General features: G+C 40.8%; 1 protein-coding gene across 10 annotated transcripts in view; it reads right to left on the bottom strand.

Moving 5' to 3' along the window:
• The window catches only part of NCOA2 (nuclear receptor coactivator 2), a 129698-nt gene that overhangs the window by 47723 nt on the left and 56412 nt on the right, over window positions 1-25563 (bottom strand). For all 10 annotated transcript variants that reach the window (XM_079983038.1, XM_079983036.1, XM_079983031.1 and 7 more), the window contains 2 exons: window positions 7620-7724; window positions 4421-4593 (listed from right to left, as the gene is read on the bottom strand). In XM_079983038.1, coding sequence (XP_079839164.1) covers window positions 4421-4593; window positions 7620-7705 — 259 coding nt within the window. In that variant the 5' untranslated portion in view covers window positions 7706-7724. The remainder of the gene's footprint in view (window positions 1-4420; window positions 4594-7619; window positions 7725-25563) is intronic.

Consider the following 25563-nt stretch of genomic DNA (forward strand, 5'->3'; position numbering starts at 1 on the left):
ATTACAATCCATTAAAGCCACTTCATGTATGTGCACAGTAAGCATCTGTTCAACATGATATAATAAAATGGACCTAAGTTCTATATGGGACGTGGGTGGCGCTGTGGGTAAAACCTCAGTGCCTAGGACTTGCCGATCGTATGGTCGGCGGTTTGAATCCCCGCGGCGGGGTGAGCTCCCGTCTTTCGGTCCCAGCTCCTGCCCACCTAGCAGTTTGAAAGCACCCTTAAGTGCAAGTAGATAAATAGGTACCGCTTTATAGCGGGAAGGTAGACGGCGTTTCCGTGTGCTGCGCTGGTGCTGGCTTGCCAGAGCAGCTTCGTCACGCTGACCACGTGACCTGGAAGTGTCTGCGGACAGCGCTGGCACCCAGCCTCTTAAGTGAGACAAGCGCACAACCCTAGAGTCGGACACAACTGGCCCGTACGGGCAGGGGTACCTTTACCTTTAAGTTCTACATATACCAGGTTTGGCAAGATGAGGGCAATTTATGCATTACGTTTTAAACAGTTCCATCCTAAGCATCCATCCCATCGCTTGCTTGCTTGCTTGCTTGCTTGCTCGCTTGCGATGAGTCCTATTAAACTCACTAGGATTTACCTCTGAGTAAATATGTTTCAGATTGCACTTAGTCAGTCCAGCAAAAGCTCCTGATAAATACTAAAAGCCCCAGGAAAGGTTGACATGTCTAGTTCTAAGAAACAACAGCACGCTAAAACATGTTAAGTCCTTTGCATTCTGGTTCAAAAGCAGACACACAAGTCTTCCCTACATTACATTTTAAGATGGAGAAACACTTCAGTTATACAAGTAGAATAAATGTGCTTCAAAGAAAAGGAGATAAACAACTCATATAGTTCGGAATTATGAACATGGTTGTTGATCCCATAATTTGGTGAGGCACAGAAACTTCACAGACCCATAAAGGAGTGGGGAGGATTTTTTGAAGGAGGGGAAATACACATTAGCAATTTTTATGTTAGTACCAAAGACTTATAACATTGTCCTTATCTCCATATAAGAGAATGAAGTAGCCTACTGTTTCAAAACTCTGCCAGGATGTAAGACATTGCGCAAAGGCATGCATATATGACATTCCACAAAGAATATGTAACTTAAAAAATACCAGACGTAATCCTAGATATTTTGCTCCTTATAGATCTCAGATTCCTCCTGATAAAGCTGATCAACCCAATATCAAAGTGCTGGTGATGGATGGACTGAGAAGCTAATAGGGGTGAGTGGATTAAGATGAATACAAAGGGCACCACTGTCCTGTGAAGTTACTCCGTTGCACAACTTGTTATTTTCTGCAGCACCCTTAAATCTATTCTGCATGAAGAAAATATTCTCCCAAATAAGGACTTAGCTATACAGCTGCAAATAAAACATTTTAAGTGTGTTGTGAAGTGCAATATACAAATATGACACTAGATGGAGACAGTGAGCTATGGGAAATTCAATATATTTTTCAAAACTTTTTTTAAAAAGCATTTTCACAGCATCTTTTATATATGTGTAGATTCCACCTAACCCCCTGGTATCCATGAATGGTTTGTGAAATCCTTAGAACCACCAGCACAGCCAAGGGGCATGCTTTGACTACTAAGCATTTTTTAGAATTGTGCAAACCAATAATTTCTTGCAATTAATGCTCATCTTCTTTTCTTTGTCAAGTTCATATACATCATTAGCACAATGGTTAACATAATTCAGTGCTTGATGTATAAGCCTATTTTGAAAATGAAAGCTGACAGTTGTAATGTGAGCATTAACAGCTAGATTGTTCATCATCACCCTCTTGATAACCAGGCAGTATCCTGCTGCATGTTTAACATGCTGATCATTGATCCTTATCAGCAGAGTTGGAATTAGTAGGAAAGCAATGGAGTCTGTGACATTTAAAAGTCAGGGAGGCTAGAATGACAAGTAAACATGCATTTACAGAGTATGGAGCAGATGATGTACATCTTTCATGGCCTGAGTCAAAACAACGCAAGTAAATACAGAAAATGTATTATTAATTTTCCAGGCCAGAATTACATGCTGTGATTATAACTGCAACATCAGAGACCTTACTATGTTGTACAGACATGTTTATTCATATTTGTGATGCTTCCAATCTATGTCAAGCACACAGCATGATAATAAAGAATGGGGGAACTACAGGGCAATCACAACGTACACTGCCTTTGCTTACTTGACTGCAGATTTATACAGACCACCATTAAACAAACAAACAAACAAACAAACAAACAAACAAACAAACAAACAAACAGAAAGGGAGTGGGGGACCCTTGCTTACCGGGTTCTGGAGGCTCTTGCATGATCTCATGGGAGCCTCATGCAATTGCTCCAGAACCTGGCAAGAAAGGCAGAGTGCTTAAATAAAAAGCTTCTGCGAAGGGAAACAGTAGGAACGGCCTTCGGCAGATCCAGTGTTATTCTACCTAGTAGCTCCTTGACCAGCTAAGGCAAAGGAAGTGTTCTCAATTCCCCATAGCCAACAATTTTCTCCCATGAACTAGCATTGTGCTTGTTCCCTCACTACCAGGATTACGCTTTGGCGGTGGGGCAAAGGAAATATTCATGTGCAATTGACTCATGTAGTACATTTGAGGGATAATTCTGATTCTTCATTAGGTTTCTGCTGGGCTAGAAAGGTAATCAGTGAAGAGCCTGTTTTTACTCTGTTCCCACCCCTGTTTATAAGAACAGGTATAAAAGTCTAGTGGTTGCAGATGATCTAAATGTATAATGAATAGACACAAGGCACTAAGCAGCAAGGTTTATTTTCTAAGACCCAGGGTTCTAGAAGGCAAAGGCCAACTCCTACAGTTCCTAAAATGCAGAACAAAACACATAGGAGAAAGAAGTTATTGCATAGCCATGAATTCTCTTAAAGGAAATTTGATTACTAAAGAGTTAGTGGGCAGTAAGTGCTGCCAACAACCATCATTGTCATGTCGCTTTGTATTGACAGCACTAAGATGACTGGTTTAGCAGCCCGCACAAGTTTCACAGGCTTCTACTGTATGGACTAAAGAGCTTTATCATAAATAAAGGAGCACAGGCAAGCACCCCTGTTGCAGCAATAGGTTATTTCCTCACACGCTTGGCAAAAGAATGAAAGAAAAAAGAAGGAACAGGGAATGACTATTAGTGGAGGAGACCTGTCTCCAAATAACTCTGCCTTTTGAATTCCACTTCCAGTAACCTACATATTGTTTTTGTTTGCTACTATGTTGTGTATTTTTGTGTTTTAAATATTGTAACCCACACTGTTATCCTTGGATGAAGGGCAGTATAGAAATTTAACAACAACAACAACAACATTCCTGAACTTATTGTTGCGTATGTGGAAGAAAGCATTTATTTGTCCCACAACATGCATTATATGCTACTTTCAGCTACTTTGAAGCTATTCCTCTGCAAACCATATCTGTCACCTGGGTTCAGATTTTTAAATGAAATATAAAGCACTAGTTGCTACACAGATTCTACACAGCACTAGTTGCTACACAGTTGCTACAAAGATTGTGACATGCCTGAGTTTTCACCTTTGCAATAGCTTCAACCTTCCACGGAAGTCTTCATACATATATGGGTTGTTAATTTCAAATTTCATTGACAGCAAAGGAAAACCATTTTTGGACCCAAACTATCCATATAGAGCCTACTTCTTTGCCCTTAGTTTGCACTAATATGCCTTAGTTGGGACATGTGCATCTACCTACAAACATAAAAATAAATAAATAATGGGCCCAAAAGGTCTTGAAATACAAGGGGTAGCAGAGCAGTGACAATTCTATGCAGAGCATCACATTCATACCAATGAATAATTGTCACTGTAACCGTAAAAGGTAAAGGGACCCCTGACCATTAGGTCCAGTCGCGGACGACTCTGGGATTGCGGCAATCATCTTGCTTTATTGGCCAAGGGAGCCAACATTTGTCCAGTTTTTCCGGGTCATGTGGCCAGCATGACTAAGCTGCTTCTGGCGAAACCAGAACAGCGGACAGAAACGCTGTTTACCTTCCCGCCGGAGCAACACCTATTTATCTACTTGCCATTCGTGCTTTCAAACTGCTAAGTTGGCAGGTGCTGGGACCGAACAACGGGAGCTCACCCCGTCACGGGGATTCGAACCGCCGACCTTCTGATCGGCAAGCCCTAGGCTCTGTGGTTTAACCCACAGCACCACCTGCGTCCCCACTGTAACCGTAGTATCTAGCTATTACAACTAATTAGCACAGGGCAGTTAGACGGAATGTTATCAGAATGACTGTTGTTGTGATGGTCACTCTGATTTTATTTTGTATACATTTTGTTTCTGCACAGAAATGTCAGACATACTGTTACTCCTTTTGTCCGCTTCATGTGTTTATAAAAGTGGACACTTGAAAACACTCTTCTTACCTTGTTCTTTTATTTGACGAATCTGCTTCACAGTTTCTTTCAAGATTGCACATTTGTCAGGTTTGAAGTTAAAATTGTCAATATCATTAAAATTAGCAAAGATCAGCTCTGCAAGCTCTTCTATGTATTTATTCTCTTGTTCGCGATTACGTTTTTCAGTGCTTCTTTTAGGACTGAAAATAAAAAAAGGTCAAACTTCTTAAAACTGGCACCTTTTTTTAAACGTGGAAAACATACATTTTATTTTAAAGTGGCAAAAAGCAGAAAAACAACCAACTCCCATTTCTCAGATAGATATATTTCATTTTAGAGCACACATTCAAATATGAAAAAGGGAAAGAATTAACCAAACATCCATGCTACTCAAAAGTTTTACTTCTTAGCACATATATAGCTTTTAAGGGTAGTTGAATTATGGAATAATGTTCAACATCACTGAAAAGTTGTCCAAGCCTCTTTACTGCTTGTCCAGATGACAGGTTTATATATGGTGATTCTGGAGTCCCCAAAGATAATCCCCTCTTCACACCATCACCTGAAGAATTCACAAACAATCCACCAAATATCAGGGACAGAAGGTAGCTCTAAATGTGTTGATTCTTGAATCCACTACTTACAATCAAATTGGGGTTGGAGATGATTTAAACTAGAATACCCAAGATCATATTTCAATTGCAAATTGGGAATATTAAACCATTGTACAGTATTACATATACTTCTAAGGCAAGGCTACAATTCCACAACCATATCACTCAAGCACATGATTCAGTACTAGGTGAAAAATATGGTGTTCCCAGTACCTTAGCTTTCATTTAAAAGCAAAACAAAAAACCGCTAGCCAATATAGCTGCAAAGAATTTAGAATCTGCAAGCAATGATAGGGACAAAAATCAAAAGTAGTGGTGGAATCTGAATCCCAGTAGCTGCAGGGTGAAGAGTTCAAAGTGGCTCTCTTTTTTTATTTACTCAAGACTTGCAGATTATGCAGGATAAAGGTATCATAACTTATACCATATAAACCAAACAAGAGCAAGTGTTATAAGGAGACCAGAGCAGCAAGGTGTACAGTACCAAAGCTGACTACGAAATAGATCACTCATTTCCTAGAGTTACTGTGAGTTAAGTCACATGATGCTGATGAAATCAAAGATCTCCAGGATCATTAGCTAATCTGGTCTTAACTCTTTATTTACAAGTGGAACCAGCAACAAAATATTGCAGAGTGCACTGCTCTTGTTCAGTTCAGTATACCATCCACTTATCCTTGCCTTCTTTCAAGATATTCCACTCCACCCCACGTTCCTGCCCACAGCAAGCACTCTGCATTCCGTGGCCAATCATCAACCATTCAAGGGCTATTTAACAGTCAAAAATTTTAAAAAACCCAGTCTCCCATCTTCCTGCTCAGGGTTCCAGCCAGCCACAACCTTTTCCATGATACTCCCACTCTCTGCCCCTGCCCTCATTTCCCCCCTAAACTGACACACAGTGCTGGGTGCCCATTGAACATGCTCAGAATTCAATTCAGCTTGTTTTGGTGTTCTTCCCTCTTAAGTTCCACCCACAAAGTTTGTTTATCTGCAAACCTTTGAGCTCTCCCCTTGCTCTTCTACATAAAGGATGATATCACTTGGGAAAATGAGTTTGCTGTAACTATCAGATGTTTTATTGCCATTTACACACATTTACGGAGATTATTTTCTGAGCCTGGGACAAACTTATGACAGCCCCGTTATCCCATTTTGAAAAACTGGGTGTACTGATTAGTTTACTTTAGCTTATTTAGTTCCCTTTCTCTAAGCTTCATACCTTTCTGGCTGCATTATTTGTATTTACATTCAGACAAGGTTGTATAGCAGGTGCATATATTTATTATATGCAAGTGACAAAATGTCCTTTAGACACTGTTTCTTGATCCTGGGATCTACCATCAGTTCCTCTATTATTCATTGTTTTCTTTATGTATGCCCTGGCTTTAAATATATTTTTCCCTAAGGAGCCAAGAAGCCTAAGCCATTTACTCACATATGTTCTGATGCCTGTAAATACTATGAGAGCAGCTGTGCTTCCACTGACCCAGCAACCTGAACATTCCTCTTTCTTGCTGCCAGCTCATTATTACACCCTCATCACAAGAGGTGCCTCCTCACAGAAAAGGCCAGTAAGAACTAAGCACCTCTGGGATTTGCAGCTTTTGACAGAGTATGTTGCACAGGGAGACATGCTTCCTTCCTAGTCCTGAAACTACATGTACTTCCGACAGAATTTTTTAATTGAGAGACAAGTTTATTCTAACACCCCATTGTCTAGCTTAGGATGACAAAAATGCGGGCTGTATGCAGTGTATATAAAGGTAAGGGTAAAGGACCCCTGACAGTTAAGTCCAGTTGCGAACGACTCTGGGGTTGTGGTGCTCATCTCACTTTATAGGTCGAGGGAGCCGACGTTTGTCCACAGACAGTTTTTCCGGGTCATGTGGCCAGCATGACTAAGCTGCTTTCGGCGAAACCAGAGCAGTGCACAGAAATGCCATTTACCTTCCCGCCGGAGCAGTACCTATTTATCTACTTGCACTTTGACGTGCTTTCGAACGGGAGCTCACCCTGTCACAAGGATTTGAACCGCCAACCTTCCGATTGGCAAGCCCTAGGCTTTGTGGTTTAGACCACAGCGCCACCCGCGCTCACATGCAGCAAACATATATCACACCACAAAAGTTTGTCAATTTGACCATGTAACTTCTAAAGACTTTCCAAGACTTCATGGTGAAAGATGTGCATTATTTTTCAATTGACACCTGCTAAACATTTAAGATTATGTGTGCTTAGAAAGTAATATTAAACAGTTGATGGACAATGGATTGAATAAAGGAGTTGGGCACTAGTTAGTAACTTCAAATAGCTTTGCAATTTTATAGAAACTGAAAGACCAAACCCTGCAACTAAGGTTCAACTGACTTAATACATCCTCAGCAGGAAGATGATGACTCAAAACTGTTTTTTTCTTTCCCCAGAAACAAAGTTCAAAGAATAAATGGTATTATAATTTGAAATGACAATAAAATGAAATAACTTGTCATCTATAGTAGTGACTTAAAAGAGTGGTAAGGCAAAGTGAATATATACACCCAACCAATCAAATAATATATTTTTCTGTAAATCCTTTAGCTCCCGGGGTTCTATAAAGTATTCTAACTAACCTGGGTCCGAGTTGATCAGGACATTCCTTGCGTTTTCTTGACTCTGCCCGGGCTGGGTCAGAGGAATTTTCACCAATCCCACTCATCTTAAACACATATCAGCAACTGAAAGAGACAAAGCATAATAAAACAGTTAGAATAAAGAGACAGTATTCCATAAGTCTCATAGTACTTGAGCTTTTGATAGTCTTTGTACCCCACCACTTTTATAATCCGCTTGTTTCAATAAACAACGTACATTTTCCCCTTAAATTTTCATTAAACTTCCAGAGGTGTTCTATCAGAAAACAATTAATGAACAGTTTTTCTTTCTCTCTGATAAAATTAAAGCAATTTGGTAACCAGGATCTCATTATACACTGTTTCTGAACCTTGGAAAATCTTCTAAGCTATTTCTCCTAGGATGTAACAGTTTATAAATAAGTAAATACGGGACCAACTAGTGTGGTCTTTCAGCTGCCTATATATTTACCTGAATCTTGGGACCTGCCTTAACTGAAATCAGCTATTCTAAGGTCTTCTACACAGATTATATGTTTACAAGCTTGTAGTATTAACCACACAGCAAAGCTTCAAAAAATAAGGGAGAGACACTTCCATTGCTTTAGTGCCCCCAGGGAGTTAAAGAGATACACTCTCTGGTCAAAAGAAAGCCATCTTTCCACCTGACTCTACTAGTAAAGGTAAAGGTAAAGGTACCCCTGCCCGTACGGGCCAGTCTTGACAGACTCTGGGGTTGTGCGCCCATCTCACTTAAGAGGCCAGGGGCCAGCGCTGTCCGGAGACACTTCCGGGTCACGTGGCCAGCGTGACATCGCTGCTCTGGCGAGCCAGAGCCGCACACGGAAACGCCGTTTACCTTCCCGCTGGTAAGCGGTCCCTATTTATCTACTTGCACCCGGAGGTGCTTTCGAACTGCTAGGTTGGCAGGCGCTGGGACCGAGCAGCGGGAGCGCACGCCGCCGCAGGGATTCGAACCGCCGACCTTTCGATCGGCAAGCCCTAGGCGCTGAGGCTTTAACCCACAGCGCCACCTGCGTCCCACCATCCTGACTCTACTAAGATAGTTTAAAACAAATATTTGCAGTCTACTGATTTGGGTGATGTACATCTGTGTAAGTTTTATGCACTATGGAAATACGTAAATCTAAATTACACCAGAAAGATATGCACACATTGCCATTTTTACAAGGGAATGACTTAAATCTATACAAAATACCAACACTTGCAGGTTTTAGGAAGAACTAAAGCACAATGGTTTGTAGCAAATATAAATCATTCTTAGTCATTTCTTTATAGGCTTCCATGTGTTCTAAATTGTGGGAGGGATGGAGGAGGTGTGTGTGTTAGAGAGAGAGAGAGAGAGAGAGTGAGAAAGAGGGAATGAATGAATCATACAGTCTCAATCACACACACACACATCCCCAAAGATAGGAAGCTCTCTTAGTAGTCTTAAGCATCATTTAGCAACCTAAATAGAAAAAGGTCTATCCAACTATAGTTGAGCTGAGGAAGCAACCAACTGTGTTATATATAACAAAGTGTACAATAAACTGCATCCTAGTTGGCAGGCTTATTTAATATTAAACCAATCCTTCTAAGGAACTCTCCAACGGTTTGATTTCACCCCAAAGGCGCATTTCTCCATTGTTTCTAGAGATAGATGGATGATGCCAACAAAAACAGCCTTCTAAAGCAAGACTACTTATGACCCAACATGAAATTTGTGCACAGTTGTAAATTTAATTGCTTACAGTAGAGTTTATCTCTAAAACTCTCCTCCTCCTTAAAACTTCCCAGAAGAGGCATTTTGTTTTTCGTTTAGTTCTGCATAACAATTCTACAGTCTACTGTGAAAAATTCACATTGCTGTTATAACTAATTATCACATTATCCTTCATGTAGGAGTGTACACAGTCTGGATTTCCAGTGTATGTGGCACAGGTGGGCAGTTTCATCCTTCAGTGGTGCTCTGAAGACTTTGGGGGTAGTCTACCATCTGCTATAAAATGAGGCAGACTTTTCTTCTTTTTCTTCTTTTTCAAATTCCCAAATGTTGGAGTTATTGTTTCATTTTCCTTTCAGAACATATCTGATCTTTCAAAAACACAACACAGTTCTTTTTCCAAATCATACTACCTCCTAGCGAGCATGTCATGAAGAAGGCTTATCAGTCTGACATTTTTAATGAGTTAAATATTCTCAACCAAAAAGCTTGGCATTAAATGACAGATTAAAAATGGGAAAATAAATAAAAAAGAACAATTTACAAATCCAATTACATAGAGCTACTGAAAGTTTACAGTGATGCAACATTCAATACATTTGATACGTTCACATCATTTAGTAGCTAGCCAACAATTTTTGTCTAAAATAACATTTAAATATAGGGTTGTAGATTACTGAACATTAAACAACTAACTTCAAGCTCTTCAAGATACCTGAATATATTTTTCAAAATAAAAGCACTTGTTGAACATTCTGAGAAAATATTTCCTTATGTTTGAGTAACCAAAATTCAGGGTATGCTCCAAACAGTAGCTTTTAACGGTGATAATAGCATTAAAACTGTTGCCAAATAGGTGTAGTGTATAACTGATCCCATGACCTGATTTTGGACTCACTGACCTGATTAAGACTGCAACTCTGCCATGATCAGATTTTCTCGGTTTATGGTTTTCTTTTAAGTTAAAGAGTCCTGGGGATGGTGAAATAGATGATGGCAATGGTTCTAGGGGAAGTAGTATTTAACCCTTTCTCCCATGCCCTTTTCCAGATCGGAATTTTAAGGGAGAGGATTATATTTGGGTATTGTCTTTTTTCTTTTCCCCCCTTGAATTTTAAAGGTGTGGCTTATATTCGGGTGCGGCTTTTATTCGGTACTTTGGACCTGAACTCTAGCTTTTTCCCTTTCAAGCTACTGTCAACCCCACTGCCCTTTGGAATATTTGTTAAGCTGATTTTCTTTGTGCACAAACACACATGCTTGTTATTTTCCTTTGCTAATTTTTCAGCTGGTAACCTTGGGAAAGTTGCTCTCTCTCAGTCCAGCCAACATCACATAGTTGTTCTGAGGCTAAAACATGAGCCATCAAGCAACATGGAGAACAGTAAGATTCAATTGGTATCTGAAGAAGTGTGCATGCACACAAAAGCTCATACCAATAACAAACTTAGTTGGTCTCTAAGGTGCTACTGGAAGGATTTTTTAAATTTTGTTTTGAGTAAGATACAAAGCAGTGTTAGAAACTGATATATGAAAGCTATGAGCTAAATGGCACCTTAAACCTAGGTTATGGGTGCAACAACGGAATGTCTAGGTGCACATTTTAATAACAAGAATACAAAAGCTGAAAATGAACTGCAGCTAAAATCTTGTGTTCATTTTTCACATGGTCTAGTCCTCATTTGAAGACTGCAAAAAAACAAAGCCATGCTTCCCCTGCCCACACCCCTAATATTCTTAAGAGAATCTCATCTCCAGTCTTCAGAGAGTGACTGGAAGTGGGGAGGCAGAAAAAGGTCCTCCTTTCCTTCCACTCTGCAGTTTTAATATGAAATCTTCGGTGCAGTACTGCACCCAGACATCAGAAACTGCTCGTGCTAATGAAATTCCCTGTCGCAAAATGTGCCTAGAACAATGGGAGTTTTGAACGCTGATACAAAGACATATAGATCAGTATGCATCTGAACAAGTACAGTGGTGCCCCGCAAGACGAACGCCTCGCAAGATGGAAAACCTGCTAGACGAAAGGGTTTTCCGTTTTGGAGGCGCTTCGCAAAACGAATTTCCCTATGGGCTTGCTTCGCAAGACGAAAATGTCTTGCGAGTTCCTGCGGGGTTTTTTCCCTCCCCCCCCTTTTCCTAAGCCCTAAGCCGCTTGTCAGCTGATCCGCTGATAAGCCGCTTATCAGCTGATCCGCTGATAAGCCGCTTATCAGCTGATCCGCTAAAAGCCGCTAAACCGCTAATAGCGCTAATCCGCTAAGCTGTCAATGGGCTTGCTTCGCAAGACGAAAAAACCGCTATACGAAGAGCCTCACGGAACGGATTAATTTCGTCTTGCGAGGCACCACTGTATAAAGCTCCTTAAAGAGCTACTGAAAATGTCATTTGCTAAATTATTGAATGTGCAGTTATCACATAACACCTTATACCATCTTAGCTTCCCATAAGGTGGTCATTTTATTTACATTTCTAGCCTGTTACAAGGGCATAAGAAAGGTAGCAACAATGAACCAATCCAATTTAACTACTTATTGCTAGGAAATTATTATTATAACGGTTTTATTTGTGTGTGTGTGTGTGTGTGTGTGTGTAATTGTTACCTAATTTATGTGTACCCCTAGCCATGAGCATCAAAGCTAAATAAGAAAAGTTTTGAAGAAAACCTCCAGGCATTATTAAAGCTCAAACTCTGCCAAGTTTTCCAGGGAAGCAATTTCCACACTTGCAGATCAGCTACCATGAAAGTTTCTAAGCACCACCATGCTAAAGGCATGAAACAAAGGTGACACTTAAGATAACTTACAGGCTTACTGTAAAAATAGCAAAGGATCACAAATAAGAAGTAGTGGAGGGGGGGAGGGAGTTTGAGATCATGTGTGCATTGGGGGGAGACGCTTTAAAGATTTGCTTTCTTCAGTAAAACCTTGTTACCCTACAACAATTTTTCAATATATTAAGAAATGTTAGGCTCTTGAAGAGTTGTAATATGCAAGCTCCACCAGCCTTTTGGAAAACAGACATTCTCCCTGTTAATTCCACAAGCCTAAGGCCACAATGTCATTGCTATTTTATAAATATACTTCCTTTCCAAAGAAATTAACATTTTAAAAAAATGGCAAAAGGAAACAACAGCAAAACTAACAGATCCATAGCAATATAAAGGGGATGGAGCAAATCCCCCATGAGGAAGCGTATATTTGGAACATTTTCATTAAGAGAAAATGAGAGTAGGAGGCGACATGATGAAGATGTACAAAATGCTGCATGATATGGAGAAAGTGCATAGAAAAAGTTTTTCTCCTCTCATAGTACTACAAATTGGGGCCACTCAATGAAGCAGAATGTTGGAAGATTCGTAACAGACAAAAGTTAGTTAGATCATATTTCCCCCCACAAGGAGCAGTGATAAAGAATCCAGACCTCCAAGAATGATGCCTTCCTACAGCAGATTAGAAAACATTCAAAAAAGAGAGATATAGTAGTCATGGGAGACTTCAACTACCCCAATACCTATTGGAACTCAAGCTCTGCCAAGAATGTAAGGTCCAACAAATTCCTCCGTTGCCTCTTTGGCAATTTCATTTCCCATTCCCAAAAGGGGGGATTATATATCTTGGACCTGGTCCTCACCAATAGGGAGGATTTGATCCAAGTGGAAGTCTTTGAAACCTTGGGAGAAAATGATCACGTCCTCCTGGGTTTCATTATACAGATGCAAGGTAGTCAGGAATGCACTCTGGACTTTAAGAAGACTAATTTCAAAAAGCTTAGGGAGCTACTGGGTGAGATCCCATGGTCAGAAATACTCAAAGAGAAGGGAGTCCAAGATGGATGGGAGTTTCTTATAGGTGAAATATAAGAATATAAGAATGCATAAGAAGCTTACAGATGAGCTAAGTAGACCTGGACAATATATCAATATATCACTCAGGACCGGTATGAGGAGCAGACCGCAATGTTGGCTTCACTCAGCAGTATGTCTCTGGGGAAACTGCCACAACTCCTGAGTCCGGCGGCTAGAGTTCCTTCCTCCAGCAAATGTTGCTAGCAGAGGGACTCAAGAGTGGCGGCGGTTTCACCAGCGATATATCGCTGAGTGAAACTGCCATCCCACTCTGCCCTCATACAACACAGATAATTCATGGAGAACAGGTGAGGTCCCAGTAGACTGGAAGCAGGCAAATGTTGTCCCCCTCTACTGGCAACTTTAGAAAAATGGATCACCTAAATAAATAAATAAATAAATAAATAAATAAATAAATAAAACGTTAGTTATTGAGAGTTTTCCTTATTGAAACGTTCTATACAAATATTCTAGAATAATTCAATACTGATTCCAACCATAGAACAGTAATTCATTATCAAATTTTCAACAAAATAAAACTAACATACCGTAGATTCTGGCATATAAGGCGACTTTTTAACCCGGGAAAAGAGGTTAAAAAGTCGAGGGTCACCTTATACGCCGGGTATAAGGTGGGCGGGCTCTGCGCCCGGAGAAAGTCACCCAGTGAGGAGCCGCCTCCCACTGGTGCTGCTTCGGAAGCAGCAGTGGACAGGCTCAGCTCCTCGCCGGGCGGCTTTCTCCCAGCATGGAGCTGCCCAGCGTATTCGGTGACTGGGCGTATTAGACGACCCCCCAAATTGCAGCTGCCTATTTGGGGGGTCGTCTAATATGCCCAATCACCTAATACACCGGAATCTATAGTAGTAATTAATCTATAGCTCTGTTCTTCAAAATTCATTTAGGGTCACTTCCAGTAGCTGTATTGCTACTAGACGTTATCTTGCTTTACACCCCCAGTTGTTCTATGCTGATCAATCTCCCCCAAAAAACATGGTGATTTATTTAGAAGCAGTGTATATCAGCATCTTCAAATTAAATTTGACAATTGGCTGTTAAGGCTCACTGTACATTTTAATATAACACTACAACTCCCATCATCCCTAGCTAACAGGACCAATGGTCAGGGATGATGGGAACTGTTGTACCAAAACATCTGGAGTGCTGAGTTTGGGGATGCTTGGCCTAAGGTTACAATCCTGTAGTGGTTCCCCACACTCATTAGGTTCTGGTGACCTTCACTAGGGCTAATAATTGTAGCAGGCTGTGCCTTGTGGATCACCCTACTAGTAGATGTTCAGCAGGAACTATCTCTCCCTTATTTCAGACATCTTCTGAAAACTCTATGTTTTAGTCAGGCCTCTGCAATTTGAATTTTCGCTTTTTAATCAAATAAGTATTTGCTGAAGTTTTCTGGATTTCATTCTTATATGCTGTACACTGCCTTGATGTATTTTTTGTCGAAGTGTGGATAACAAATATATAAATAAATTATTCAAATAAACAAATAAGATGATGGTCTGATAAAATATAACCACAGTAGCCTTTGCACTTGAAATATTTTAATTTTCTGTTGATCTAGGATTCAATAAGGCATTCAAGTAGTATATCCAATTAAGTGCACCTTCCAAGCTTTTTATATGCTGTTTACCCCCCAAACAGAAGCAGACAGTAGAAATTATTAGCTAAATAATGGTATGAAGATAGGATTTAAGACTATGTAGACTGGCACCAAAGAAAATAACATTTAACACCTTTCTACTATTTCACACACCTTTTTCTCAAAATCGGAGCTTAGAAAAGCATTTCAGTGGAGCTTTTAACCGATGACTGAAGTTTTCCGATGCACAAGTTTAATTTTTTTTTTGAAAAAGTAATGGCTCTTTTTTCTCTGAATGTTAAAATGGGAACCGTAACACAAACGTTTCTGAGTAAATTCTCGGGATGTAATTACAATTATTGAGAACACTCTGGTTTCTACCAGATGTTGGGTGAAAGAACAGAGCAAGAAATTTTCTCTTGTTATCAGTATCAAAACAACAGTTTCTGTTTTCATTGTGACAAGCAAACCCTTATTCACATCCTCTACACTGCAGAACAGTATAACAGAAGAGGCCTGAACCTAAGTATGTAATAGAAGCAATGATAATCTTGCAGATAATCTTCCATTTTTAAGTGCATAAAATGCAAGGAAATAAATAATCACACACACACACACACACATGAAAAAGCAGAATGGATCAATGATACAAATATAGCATTCTACTACTTCCTCATCTTTAGTACCCTTGCTAGAAGTTTGTACTGGCAACTCTCCATTTACACACATTCTATTTGAGTGTGACCACAACATACAGTGCCAGGAACCCAGAAGTGGATCCCAGAAATGGAGAGCACCCCGGAGAGCCTTCCTGGCTCATGTGGAGACCCTCCCCAGAGCCCATAGAGGATGCCCTTTTTGGGTTCTGTGAAGGGTCTCCTCACGAGCTGGAAGCACAAGCAGGGCTTTGCAGAGGCCTCCTGTCTAACAGCTGACATGGGGGTAGTGTAGCAGCCACTTTCCTGCATATCAGCTGTGTGAGCCGGAGGGACAACGTGGCTTGCTCAGCTGATGTGCGGGAAAGCTGGCCTATGAAAGGGAAATATGTATTATGCTGAAGGTACTATCTGTGTACCTTTTGCTATCTCTATGGCTGAACTGGTTAAAGAGAGGTAATTGGAAATTCATTAGCTAAAGGAAAGGCCTTGGAAAAATGAGTTTATACACTGTAAATTAAATAACACAAAAATGTTCAAAAAGCATCCTCGTGGACAGGAGAAAATACTCTTGTACCTAAAAGTTAATTGACCACAACAGTTTCAACTATGCAATTCCTGCTCTGAGCATACTTTTATAATAAAACCTTTATGATAAGAATTCCCTAGCAATAAATAGTTCATCCATATGCACAGCAACAACCGGACTGGGCTGAAAGCACAACCTGTGACTTTAAAGTTACAAATAATATATACTGGTGCTAACTAGTAGTCTCATACCTCCTTCTCCTCCCTTCCCTTCTAAAAAAGGTAAGTCCAGTTGCGAACGACTTTGGGGTTGCGGTGCTCTTCTCGCTTTACTGGCCGAGGGAGCCAACGTTTGTCCTCAGACAGTTTTTCTGGGTCATATGGCCAGCATGACTAAGCCGCTTCTGGCAAAACCAGAGCAGTACATGGAAATGCTGTTTACCTTCCCGCCAGAGTGGTACCTATTTATCTACTTGCACTTTGATATACTTTCGAACTGCTAGGTTGGCAGGAGCTGGAACCGAGCAATGGGAGCTCACCCCGTCGTGGGGATTCGAACCGCCGACCTTCTGATCGGCAAGCCCTAGGCTCAGTGGTTTAGACCACAGCGCCACCCACGTCCCTTCTAGAAAGGAAATAAAGCAAAGCACATAATGTCATCATATTGATGAGTGCCTCACTTCTGCAAGCCACATCCAATTAAGGTGGGAAGGTGGGATTCTCAACACAATGATATCACATCAGAGTTTCTCTTTCGCTCTCTCTAGACATTACTAGCAGAGAGAATATTAGGAGACACATCTTTGAATGCCAGGTTCTGCCCACAACTGCACAATTTTATACAAATCAGTGTGGCAAGATTTATTATCTGTTGAGTTACAAAAATAGATAAAGCCAAAACAAGCCACTGTTATGGCCAAGTGAATAAAGTAAAATAAAATAAAACAATCCAACTGCTACATTACTAAAACTTTACATAAAATAAGAGACTTGGCTTTGCTAAGTGTGTCTTTCTATGCACAACTGTATTATACAAATCTCACCATACCGAATTCCTTTCTACTATCTATGGCAACAGTAAATGAATGCCAGTTAAGTTGAATTCTCCAATTTGAGATGTAATCCTGCCAATATAAGCATAATATCCGAAAGCAAAGTTACTAGAATTTCCCTTCATATCCCAGGATGATTATTTAATGTTTCATAAAGAACAGTCTATGAATTTCCTGAAAACTTTACTGTTTTTGCAACATCTGTAACTACTCAAAGCCTCCACTCTACACAATCATCACTATTCATTGAATGAAATAAAGGTTCATTGGTAACAGATATATAAGTACACAAAGCCTACTGTACCCTGCATTGAAAGTAAAAAAGTTTAATACGAAAGTCAGAGCATGAATTTATTAAATGATTAGGTACCTCTGAAGAGACACAGCTATAGACAGACAGACACTCTATCACAGTTGATAAATTAAGGTTGTGCATTTACTAAAGGTTGCTGAAGAAATGCAAGCATAAAAATAATAAAGAGGTTAGGTAAGTAAATAATACAATCTAGGTATATTTTGACAACTGTATCTAGGCCCAAAAGAGCCAACACTGGCTTTGGGCTACATCGTTCCACCAAAGAAATGTTTGTTATACAGTGGTACCTCAGGTTATGAACAGCCTAGTTAACGAACATTTTGGATTATGACCACTTCAAACCCGGAAATGAGTGTTTCGGGTTGCGGTTGTGTTTTTTTTTGTGTACGAACCGACATTCAGGGGTACCGCCACATTTTCCCATCCTCCAAGGCTTCTCTTTCCTTCCTCCATGAGCCTGGGCAGCCCCCTGGGTTGTTGGTTCTTTGGCAGTGGCGGTGGGGGGAAAGCAGTGGGCAGTGGGTCAGGCATGGAAGGCGGAGGAGGGCTGAGAGCGGTGGCGGCAGAGCTGCCACTGCACAAAGGCACTTTGTTCTGCTTCAATAGGCAGCGCGATGCTTCCCTTCCCATTGGAGCCGCCCCAATCCCATTCCTACTTGCGTGCAAGCAGGAGGGGGCAGGGATCCCTCAACTGGGAAGGGAGGCTTCACACTGTCTGAGAGATCCCTGCCCCCTCCTTCTTGCACGCAAGTAGGAGTTGGGATCGGGGCTGCTCCGATAGGCAGCATGAAGCCTTTCTTCACAGCTGAGAGATCCTTATTCTTATGTCAGCACCCATGAGAGTTACTTAACCCATAGGGTTAAGCACTGGAATGCAGAAATTTGCATACATTTGGATAATGTTGTCTTCTCTCCCAGTGTTCCTTCTTTCTTTTTCACTCTGCCTTGGCCCAGCCCCCCTCTCACAAAAACAAAGCAGCAACCAAAAACAAAATCCCATGGCAGAGGCAGAAGTAAGGTATGGCATTTACTGAGCATGCTACAGCAATTTATTTTCATCAGATGAAAATGAAATGCCAATGTTTCAATTTGAGAAATGATCCAATTGGTTCTTCATTTATATAGAAAGGCACTATTTAATTCAATGTATCTGGTAGGGGCATTGATTTTGTTTAGTGCAGGGGTCAGCAAACTTTTTCAGCAGGGGGCCGGCCCGCTGTCCCTCAGACCTTGTGGGGGGCTGGACTATATGGGGGGGGGAGAGAACGAATTCCTATGCCCCACAAATAACCCAGAGATGCATTTTAAATAAAAGCACACATTCTACTCATGTAAAAACACTAGGCAGGCCCCACAAATAACCCAGAGATGCATTTTAAATGAAAGGAGACATTCTACTCATGTAAAAACACGCTGATTCCTGGACCATCTGCGGACTGGATTTAGAAGGCGACTGGGCCGGATCCAGCCCCTGGGCCTTAGTTTGCCTATCCATGGTTTAGTGATTAACTGTATGGTAAACAGGTTTATGTAAAATTAACCTAGTTATTACTTACAATAAACTTTTTTTACAATAAAGATTTAAATTTTTAAAAAATACAATTTGCCAGGAAACAAATCATCCCCCACAAGAATACAAAAGTTACCCAAACCTGATTTACACTGAATTAGCCTGGTTTTGTTATCTATCATACACCAGTCACCTCCTATCTGAACTACAACAATATGTTGTACATAGGACAGTTTTTAAATATAGCGTGGAAGTTTCAGTTAGTTCAGAACACAGCTGCAAGATTGCTAAATGGAACAGGAAGGTATATCTCACTAAACCTGTACAGTGGTGCCTCGCAAGACGAAAAGAATCCGTTCCGCGAGTCTCTTCGTCTAGCGGTTTTTTCGTCTTGCGAAGCAAGCCCATTGACGGCTTAGCGGCTTAGGGCTATTAGCGGCTTTTAGCGGCTTAGCAGATAAGCGGCTTAGCGGCTTAGAAAAAGGGGGGAGGGGGAAAAAACGCAGGAACTCGCAAGACATTTTCGTCTTGCGAAGCAAGCCCATAGGAAATTCGTTTTGCGAAGCGCCTCCAAAACGGAAAACCCTTTCGTCTAGTGGGTTTTTCGTCTTGAGAGGCATTCATCTTGCAGGGCACCACTGTACAAGCTTCATAGGTTCCTAGTCTTTTTCTAGCTCCGATTCAAATTGCTGTGTTTTTACTTTTAAATCCATTCACAGCTTGAAACGAAGCTATGTTGAAGGATCGATTGCCACCATATGTACTTATCCAGACCTTGAAGATCTTCTCAGGCCCTTCCTTGGATGCTCCACCAGGCATCAGGCATCTACAGAAGGAAAGCCCTTCACAGAGGTTGCATCCCCACTACAGATTGCCCTCCCCAGAGCAGACTGTCTGGTACCCACACTGATGTCATTTCTGTCATTTATCCCATTCTGTCATTTATCCCACCTGTTAGATAGCTCTGCTGGTAAAGCATGAGACTCTTCATTTCAGAGTCGTGCGTTTGAGCCCCACATTGGACAAAGGATTCCTGCATTGCAGGGGATGGACTAGACAACTCACATGGTCTCTTCCAACTCTACAATTCTATGATTTCACAATGCCATGTAAATATATTTTTAACTTATCAGGCAAGATGGGCCCAACTTTTTTAAATTACATATTATTTTTATTATACTTAAGTATCTCAGTTCTAAATACCCTCATTTTCCTTTCCCTTCTTCATTAGTCTTGCCCCTCCTCTGACCAAAAGATGGCCATAGCATGACCATTCCCCAGGAAAAGTTGTGAGTGATCAGCGATCGAATGCTGTTAAAGACAGCAAAATGTTAAAGATTCGTTTCAATTCACTATACTTCTCTCACACTGATTTTTATATAAACAACCTTAAAGCAATGTATTAGAAAAGGGAATGTGCCTTCCGCTGTCTGACTGAAAGCCAATAATGCTCATGAATTTTTTAGCTAACACACAGATGCCACTGGGAAGACAATGTAATAAACACATTAGGCAGCAAATGGGCAGCAGGAGCTCTTTACCACATATTGTAACCATCAGATACATGACTAAGATTCATGATCATGATTACTGGTACTTAAAAGCACATGCCTTAGCATCTCTGTCTCTACAATAAAAGGCTCCCTTTCAAATACTGAGAACTTCAGCTCTGGCAAATCCAAATATCGTTTTTCTACTTTAAGCTATAACTACAACCAGGAAAAAAATTAGCTAGTCTGACATCAACACAAAATGGCTTCTAGTATTTGTATTCCCATACACTAAGGTTCTTAATATAGCTGTTCACTGAGCTGCTTACATATTAGACTACGTCAGCCACCTCTAATAAGCCCCTCTAATAAGCCCCAAAATAGCAGGAGAAGGTTTTAACACCACAACAGAAAAGAAAGTTGCATTCTTTGAGTAATGTACAGGAATTTTGATTCAGTCTTCACTCATTCTGCAACTGATGCAAGGCATTTTGCTTGATCAAAAATCACAGCAAAAGGCCTGAATGCTTTTAAAAAGAAAAGTGAGGTCTGAGGAAGGGACCAACACAATCGATGTTAAGTCACATAACTTATTTTTTAAAAATCTACTGCTATTGCTGACAGCCATTTCAGATACTCGTTTTACAAAATGACAATAAACAACAGCTGAATTATCGCAAGTCTTCCACTGAGAAGCCAGGAGCACTACAGAGATTACTGTGAGAACAAAATCCTGTTTCTTAACCACATTATAAACATGTACACTGAAAGAAAGAAAGAAAGAAAGAAAGAAAGAAAGAAAGAAAGAAAGAAAGAATTCCATAGGGTTAGGAAGAAAAGGGGATATAAGTACTGTTAACTGATGTGTTATTTCATCTAGGTTTTGCTGAGCATGAAAATGAGATAAAATGCAATATGCTACAAAATATGCAATACACTACAAACTATAAGTAGAATTAAGTTATCTATGGCCATCAACTTCAAGTAGCATTTGACTGAAGTAATACTGAAGTGTTTTCAGGACAGTTGTTGCTTTAAATATACAACTCAGCCTACCCCAATTGCTATACAAAATATAGACCCGTCACAGAGAAATTTGAATTATGAAGAGGAAATCCTTAATGCTGAACATATAAAAATGCTGCATGCAAAAGTATAATATCATCTGGCTAAAAAGTTCTCTTCAGAAATCCAATAAAAATAATAAATTAATCGGTTGTAATTCATGAGCTATGGCGCTTGCTAAACATCTTTTCAATGTGATATTTTGTATTTCTTTTGCAAACAAACAGGAGACATTCATTCTAGTCTGCAAACTGCCAGGATGTGGAGAGCAGGAAAACAGCACACCCCTACACTTTGCAGAGTAAAGTTAGGACGCAATTTGTACACATTAAAAACTGGAGTCTTATTACAATTTTGCCCAAATGTTACCCAAGGTAGTAGCAAGGTAGAAACATATTCTGCAGCTTCCAAAACAAATCCAAAATGTCACTGTGATGTACTTTATGTGGGGCTACCCTTAGGTCTGAACCATTAACTTCAGTTGCAGCAGTTCAGCTGCTGATGGGAGTAACTTTTTGACAGTATGTAACACCTGTAATGTCTATATAGGTTCAAAGTTTTGATACTCATGTTCAAGATTTGTATTCAAAGCAATGTTGAGTAGCTCCTTTTGTGAGCAGAACAACCTGTTTACGCAACAGGGCTCGCCCCACCCCAGCTGTTTTGGGGGTTCTTAACAACTTCCCATCAGCTACTCAATTGGCACAGAATGAAATCACAGCATGATTTACAAAATGGAACTTAAGCTACAAATCTGTTACGATTAAACCTTTCTTGGTGCAGACACCTATTTGTAACAGAGCAAGTCCAAATACAGTATCAACCATAAAGTACATAAAACCTTTTGCAACAAAACCACAACCAATGAATTTCAGCTGAGACGGAGGCTAACAAATTATATGATTTTCATTTTATTTTATGTCTCTTCATGAATTGGATTAAAATTGAACAGAGATGAAGCTCAACATAATGTACATTTATATTTGTTTTACATAAAAGGTAAAGGGACCTCTGGCCATTAGGTCCAGTCATGGCAGACTCTGGGGTTGCGGCACTCATCTTGCTTTATTGGCCGAGGGAGCCGGCGTACATGTGGCCAGCATGACTAAGCCGCTTCTGGCGAACCAGAGCAGCTCACGGAAACGCCGTTTACCTTCCTGCCAGAGAAGCTATTTATCTACTTGCACTTTTGACATGCTTTCGAACTGCTAGGTTGGCAGCAGCAGGGACTGAACAACGGGAGCTCACCCCGTTGCGGGGATTCGAACCGCCAACCTTCTGATCAGCAAGTCCTAGGCTCTGTGGTTTAACCCACAGCGCCACCCGCCACCTGTGTTTTACATAACACAGACAAAAATATCATATTTTTGTGACATTACCATTCTGTAGGTGCTGGTAGAGAACCTTATGTCATACAGTCATACCTCATGCTGCGTTAGGTTCATGTTGCGTCTTTTCGGCTTGCAAACACGGTGTATACTTCCGGGTTTCGCTGCATGCACAGAAGCGTTCTGTGCGCTTTGCACATGCGCAGAAGCACTCTTATCACGCTCCGTGCTTGTGCAGAAGCGCCGCTCTAGTTGCGGACTTTTTGGAGTGCGAACGGCACCCCGGAATGGATCGTGTCCGCCACTAGAGGTACCACTGTATTTTCGAATAAAATGTGGAATACACTGTATCACCTTAAAACTAAAATCAGAAACATACCATAGTTCTTAATAGAGAGATAAGATACAAATTTATCAGAGCCTGAACTTCTAAAAATTGGGGCAAAGCTGTACTTTCACTGCAAGCATTGTTATTCAGATTTTACATGTAGCCTAGCATGCTTTAGGAAATTTACTGGTACATAGAAAACAAAAATCATTGAGCACTGTCATGCAGGCTTACAAAGCAATCTAATAAGACATCCCTAACCACATAATCATGTGCCACATTTTTAGAGTAAAAAAAGCAAAGAAGGTTCATCAAACACAGCCTGCAGAGGCAAAAATGAAAGTGCAGTCACATGTCATATGGTATAATGAAAGGGGGAAATGTAAATTAAGAAAGTCTATAGGATCACCATTCTGTCACTCCTGGGAAAATGTATTTCTAACCACTAATGGAAAATCAGCTAGATCCAAGTACATGAGTTCTTTGACACTGAACTGATAAGACTCCTGTCTCATAGAAAAACTTCTTGGCAATTGTAAGGAGCAAAAGAAAGATAAACCCTCCACCATCCATGGAAGCTAATAAAATGTCTATGGACTTCAAATTGCATATCATTGTTTAGAATCAAGATGTGATAAGCATTAAATCTGTCAAGCCCCTTGGGGGAGGGGAGAATAGCACTAGCTCTTTTTAATCTCCTAATAAAGGGGTTTGTAAATAAGTTACCATGACTCTTAAGCATGCTGTCAAACTTCTTAAAGATATAGAACCTATAAAATATTGCTAAATTTGTTGTTGTTGTTTAGTCGTTTAGTCGTGTCCGACTCTTCGTGACCCCATGGACCAGAGAACGCCAGGCCAGGCACTCCTGTCCTCATTGCTAAATTTAGCTCTAGGCTATGAATTGTCTTTTCAAAATTACTATTTGCTGTATTACATTTCCACAATCCCTGAAAAATGCATGATGTGAAAATAGGAATTAGGGAAATTCTGTTATCAGTATACCCGCAGAACTGACAAAAAAATTCTAAAATTCTGGAACTCTTCTCCATGACATCCAGTTAGGAGGGCCAGTGAAGCTGACCCTTCAGAGAGAGTACAATCCTATCCAAACAGGCTATGTTTCAACTCCTGAATCAATATGTCCACTGACTACTAGCCTGAATTAAGTCTATCCTGTTTGAATTAAGTCCAGCTGGTTCTCCCACATCCAATCTATGAGTTATGAACATATGACTGACACCCAACTCTGGATGATCTCTCTCAACGGTGTCGTATACATAAATGTGATAAATTACATCACTCACTAGATGCAAACTGAAAAGTGTCCAGTGCAAATTCCCGAACTAAAATGTTCAGGAAGATTTTCCAATTTACATTGTTTTAATAACCTCCAAGTATCATCCTCTAGATCACCCAACTATATAGGACAGAGTATCACCCAACTATATAGGACAAATCCACTGCAAAATACTGCCCTCTCCCAAGGGCACTATTTGCCTAGATCCCAAAAAGTGTAGTGGCAGAATAGATTCTGAAGTAGCAAGCACTAGGTTCCACCATTGCAGATTCAAGATCTCTCATGATAAGCAATTTAAAACAAACAAACAAAACAAAACAAAAGCCATGTCTGTTTCTTGCCACCCCCATCTACACCACTTTCCCCTTCATTTCTGGGGGGGGGGGGGGGGAGAGAGACTTAACATTGCCAGAAGAGCCCTAAAAGAATATGCACATTTATTATGCAGAGGCTACTGATAATACTACATATATCAGAAGCCTCTGCAACTCCATGGGGAACATTGCTCCAAATCTGGCTAACCAGGTGAACCACCTGGCTTGGCTCACTTAAGATCCTAGCACAATGCTATTGCCTTTGTTGCAATTGTAGTTGTTTCCCAGCTCTTAATGACATATCTTACCCCTTTATCTTTAAGATAAATGCCCAAGCACTGACCCACACAGCAACAATATTGGCATATACTCTTCCTCAACCAAGGGACGCAGGTGGCGCTGTGGGTTAAAGCCTCAGCGCCTAGGGCTTGCCGATCGAAAGGTCGGCGGTTCGAATCCCTGCGGCGGGGTGCGCTCCCGCTGCTCGGTCCCAGCGCCTGCCAACCTAGCAGTTCGAAAGCACCTCCGGGTGCAAGTAGATAAATAGGGACCGCTTACCGGCGGGAAGGTAAATGGCGTTTCCGTGTGCGGCTCTGGCTTGCCAGAGCAGCGATGTCACGCTGGCCACGTGACCCGGAAGTGTCTCCGGACAGCGCTGGCCCCTGGCCTCTTAAGTGAGATGGGCGCACAACCCCAGAGTCTGTCAAGAGTGGCCCGTACGGGCAGGGGTACCTTTACCTTTACCTTCCTCAACCATGATAAGGCTTTTTATCTTTAGCCCACTGAATGACTAGGGTTGCAGTTCTAGCCTGCTGCCTATTTATTGTTTCCCACTCTTAATAGGCTTTAAAGCTATCTGAGTCTAATCTCAAATAAAAGTGGAA

The sequence above is a fragment of the Podarcis cretensis genome, assembly GCF_951804945.1.
Source record: "Podarcis cretensis genome assembly, chromosome: 7".
Lineage (NCBI taxonomy): Eukaryota > Metazoa > Chordata > Lepidosauria > Squamata > Lacertidae > Podarcis > Podarcis cretensis.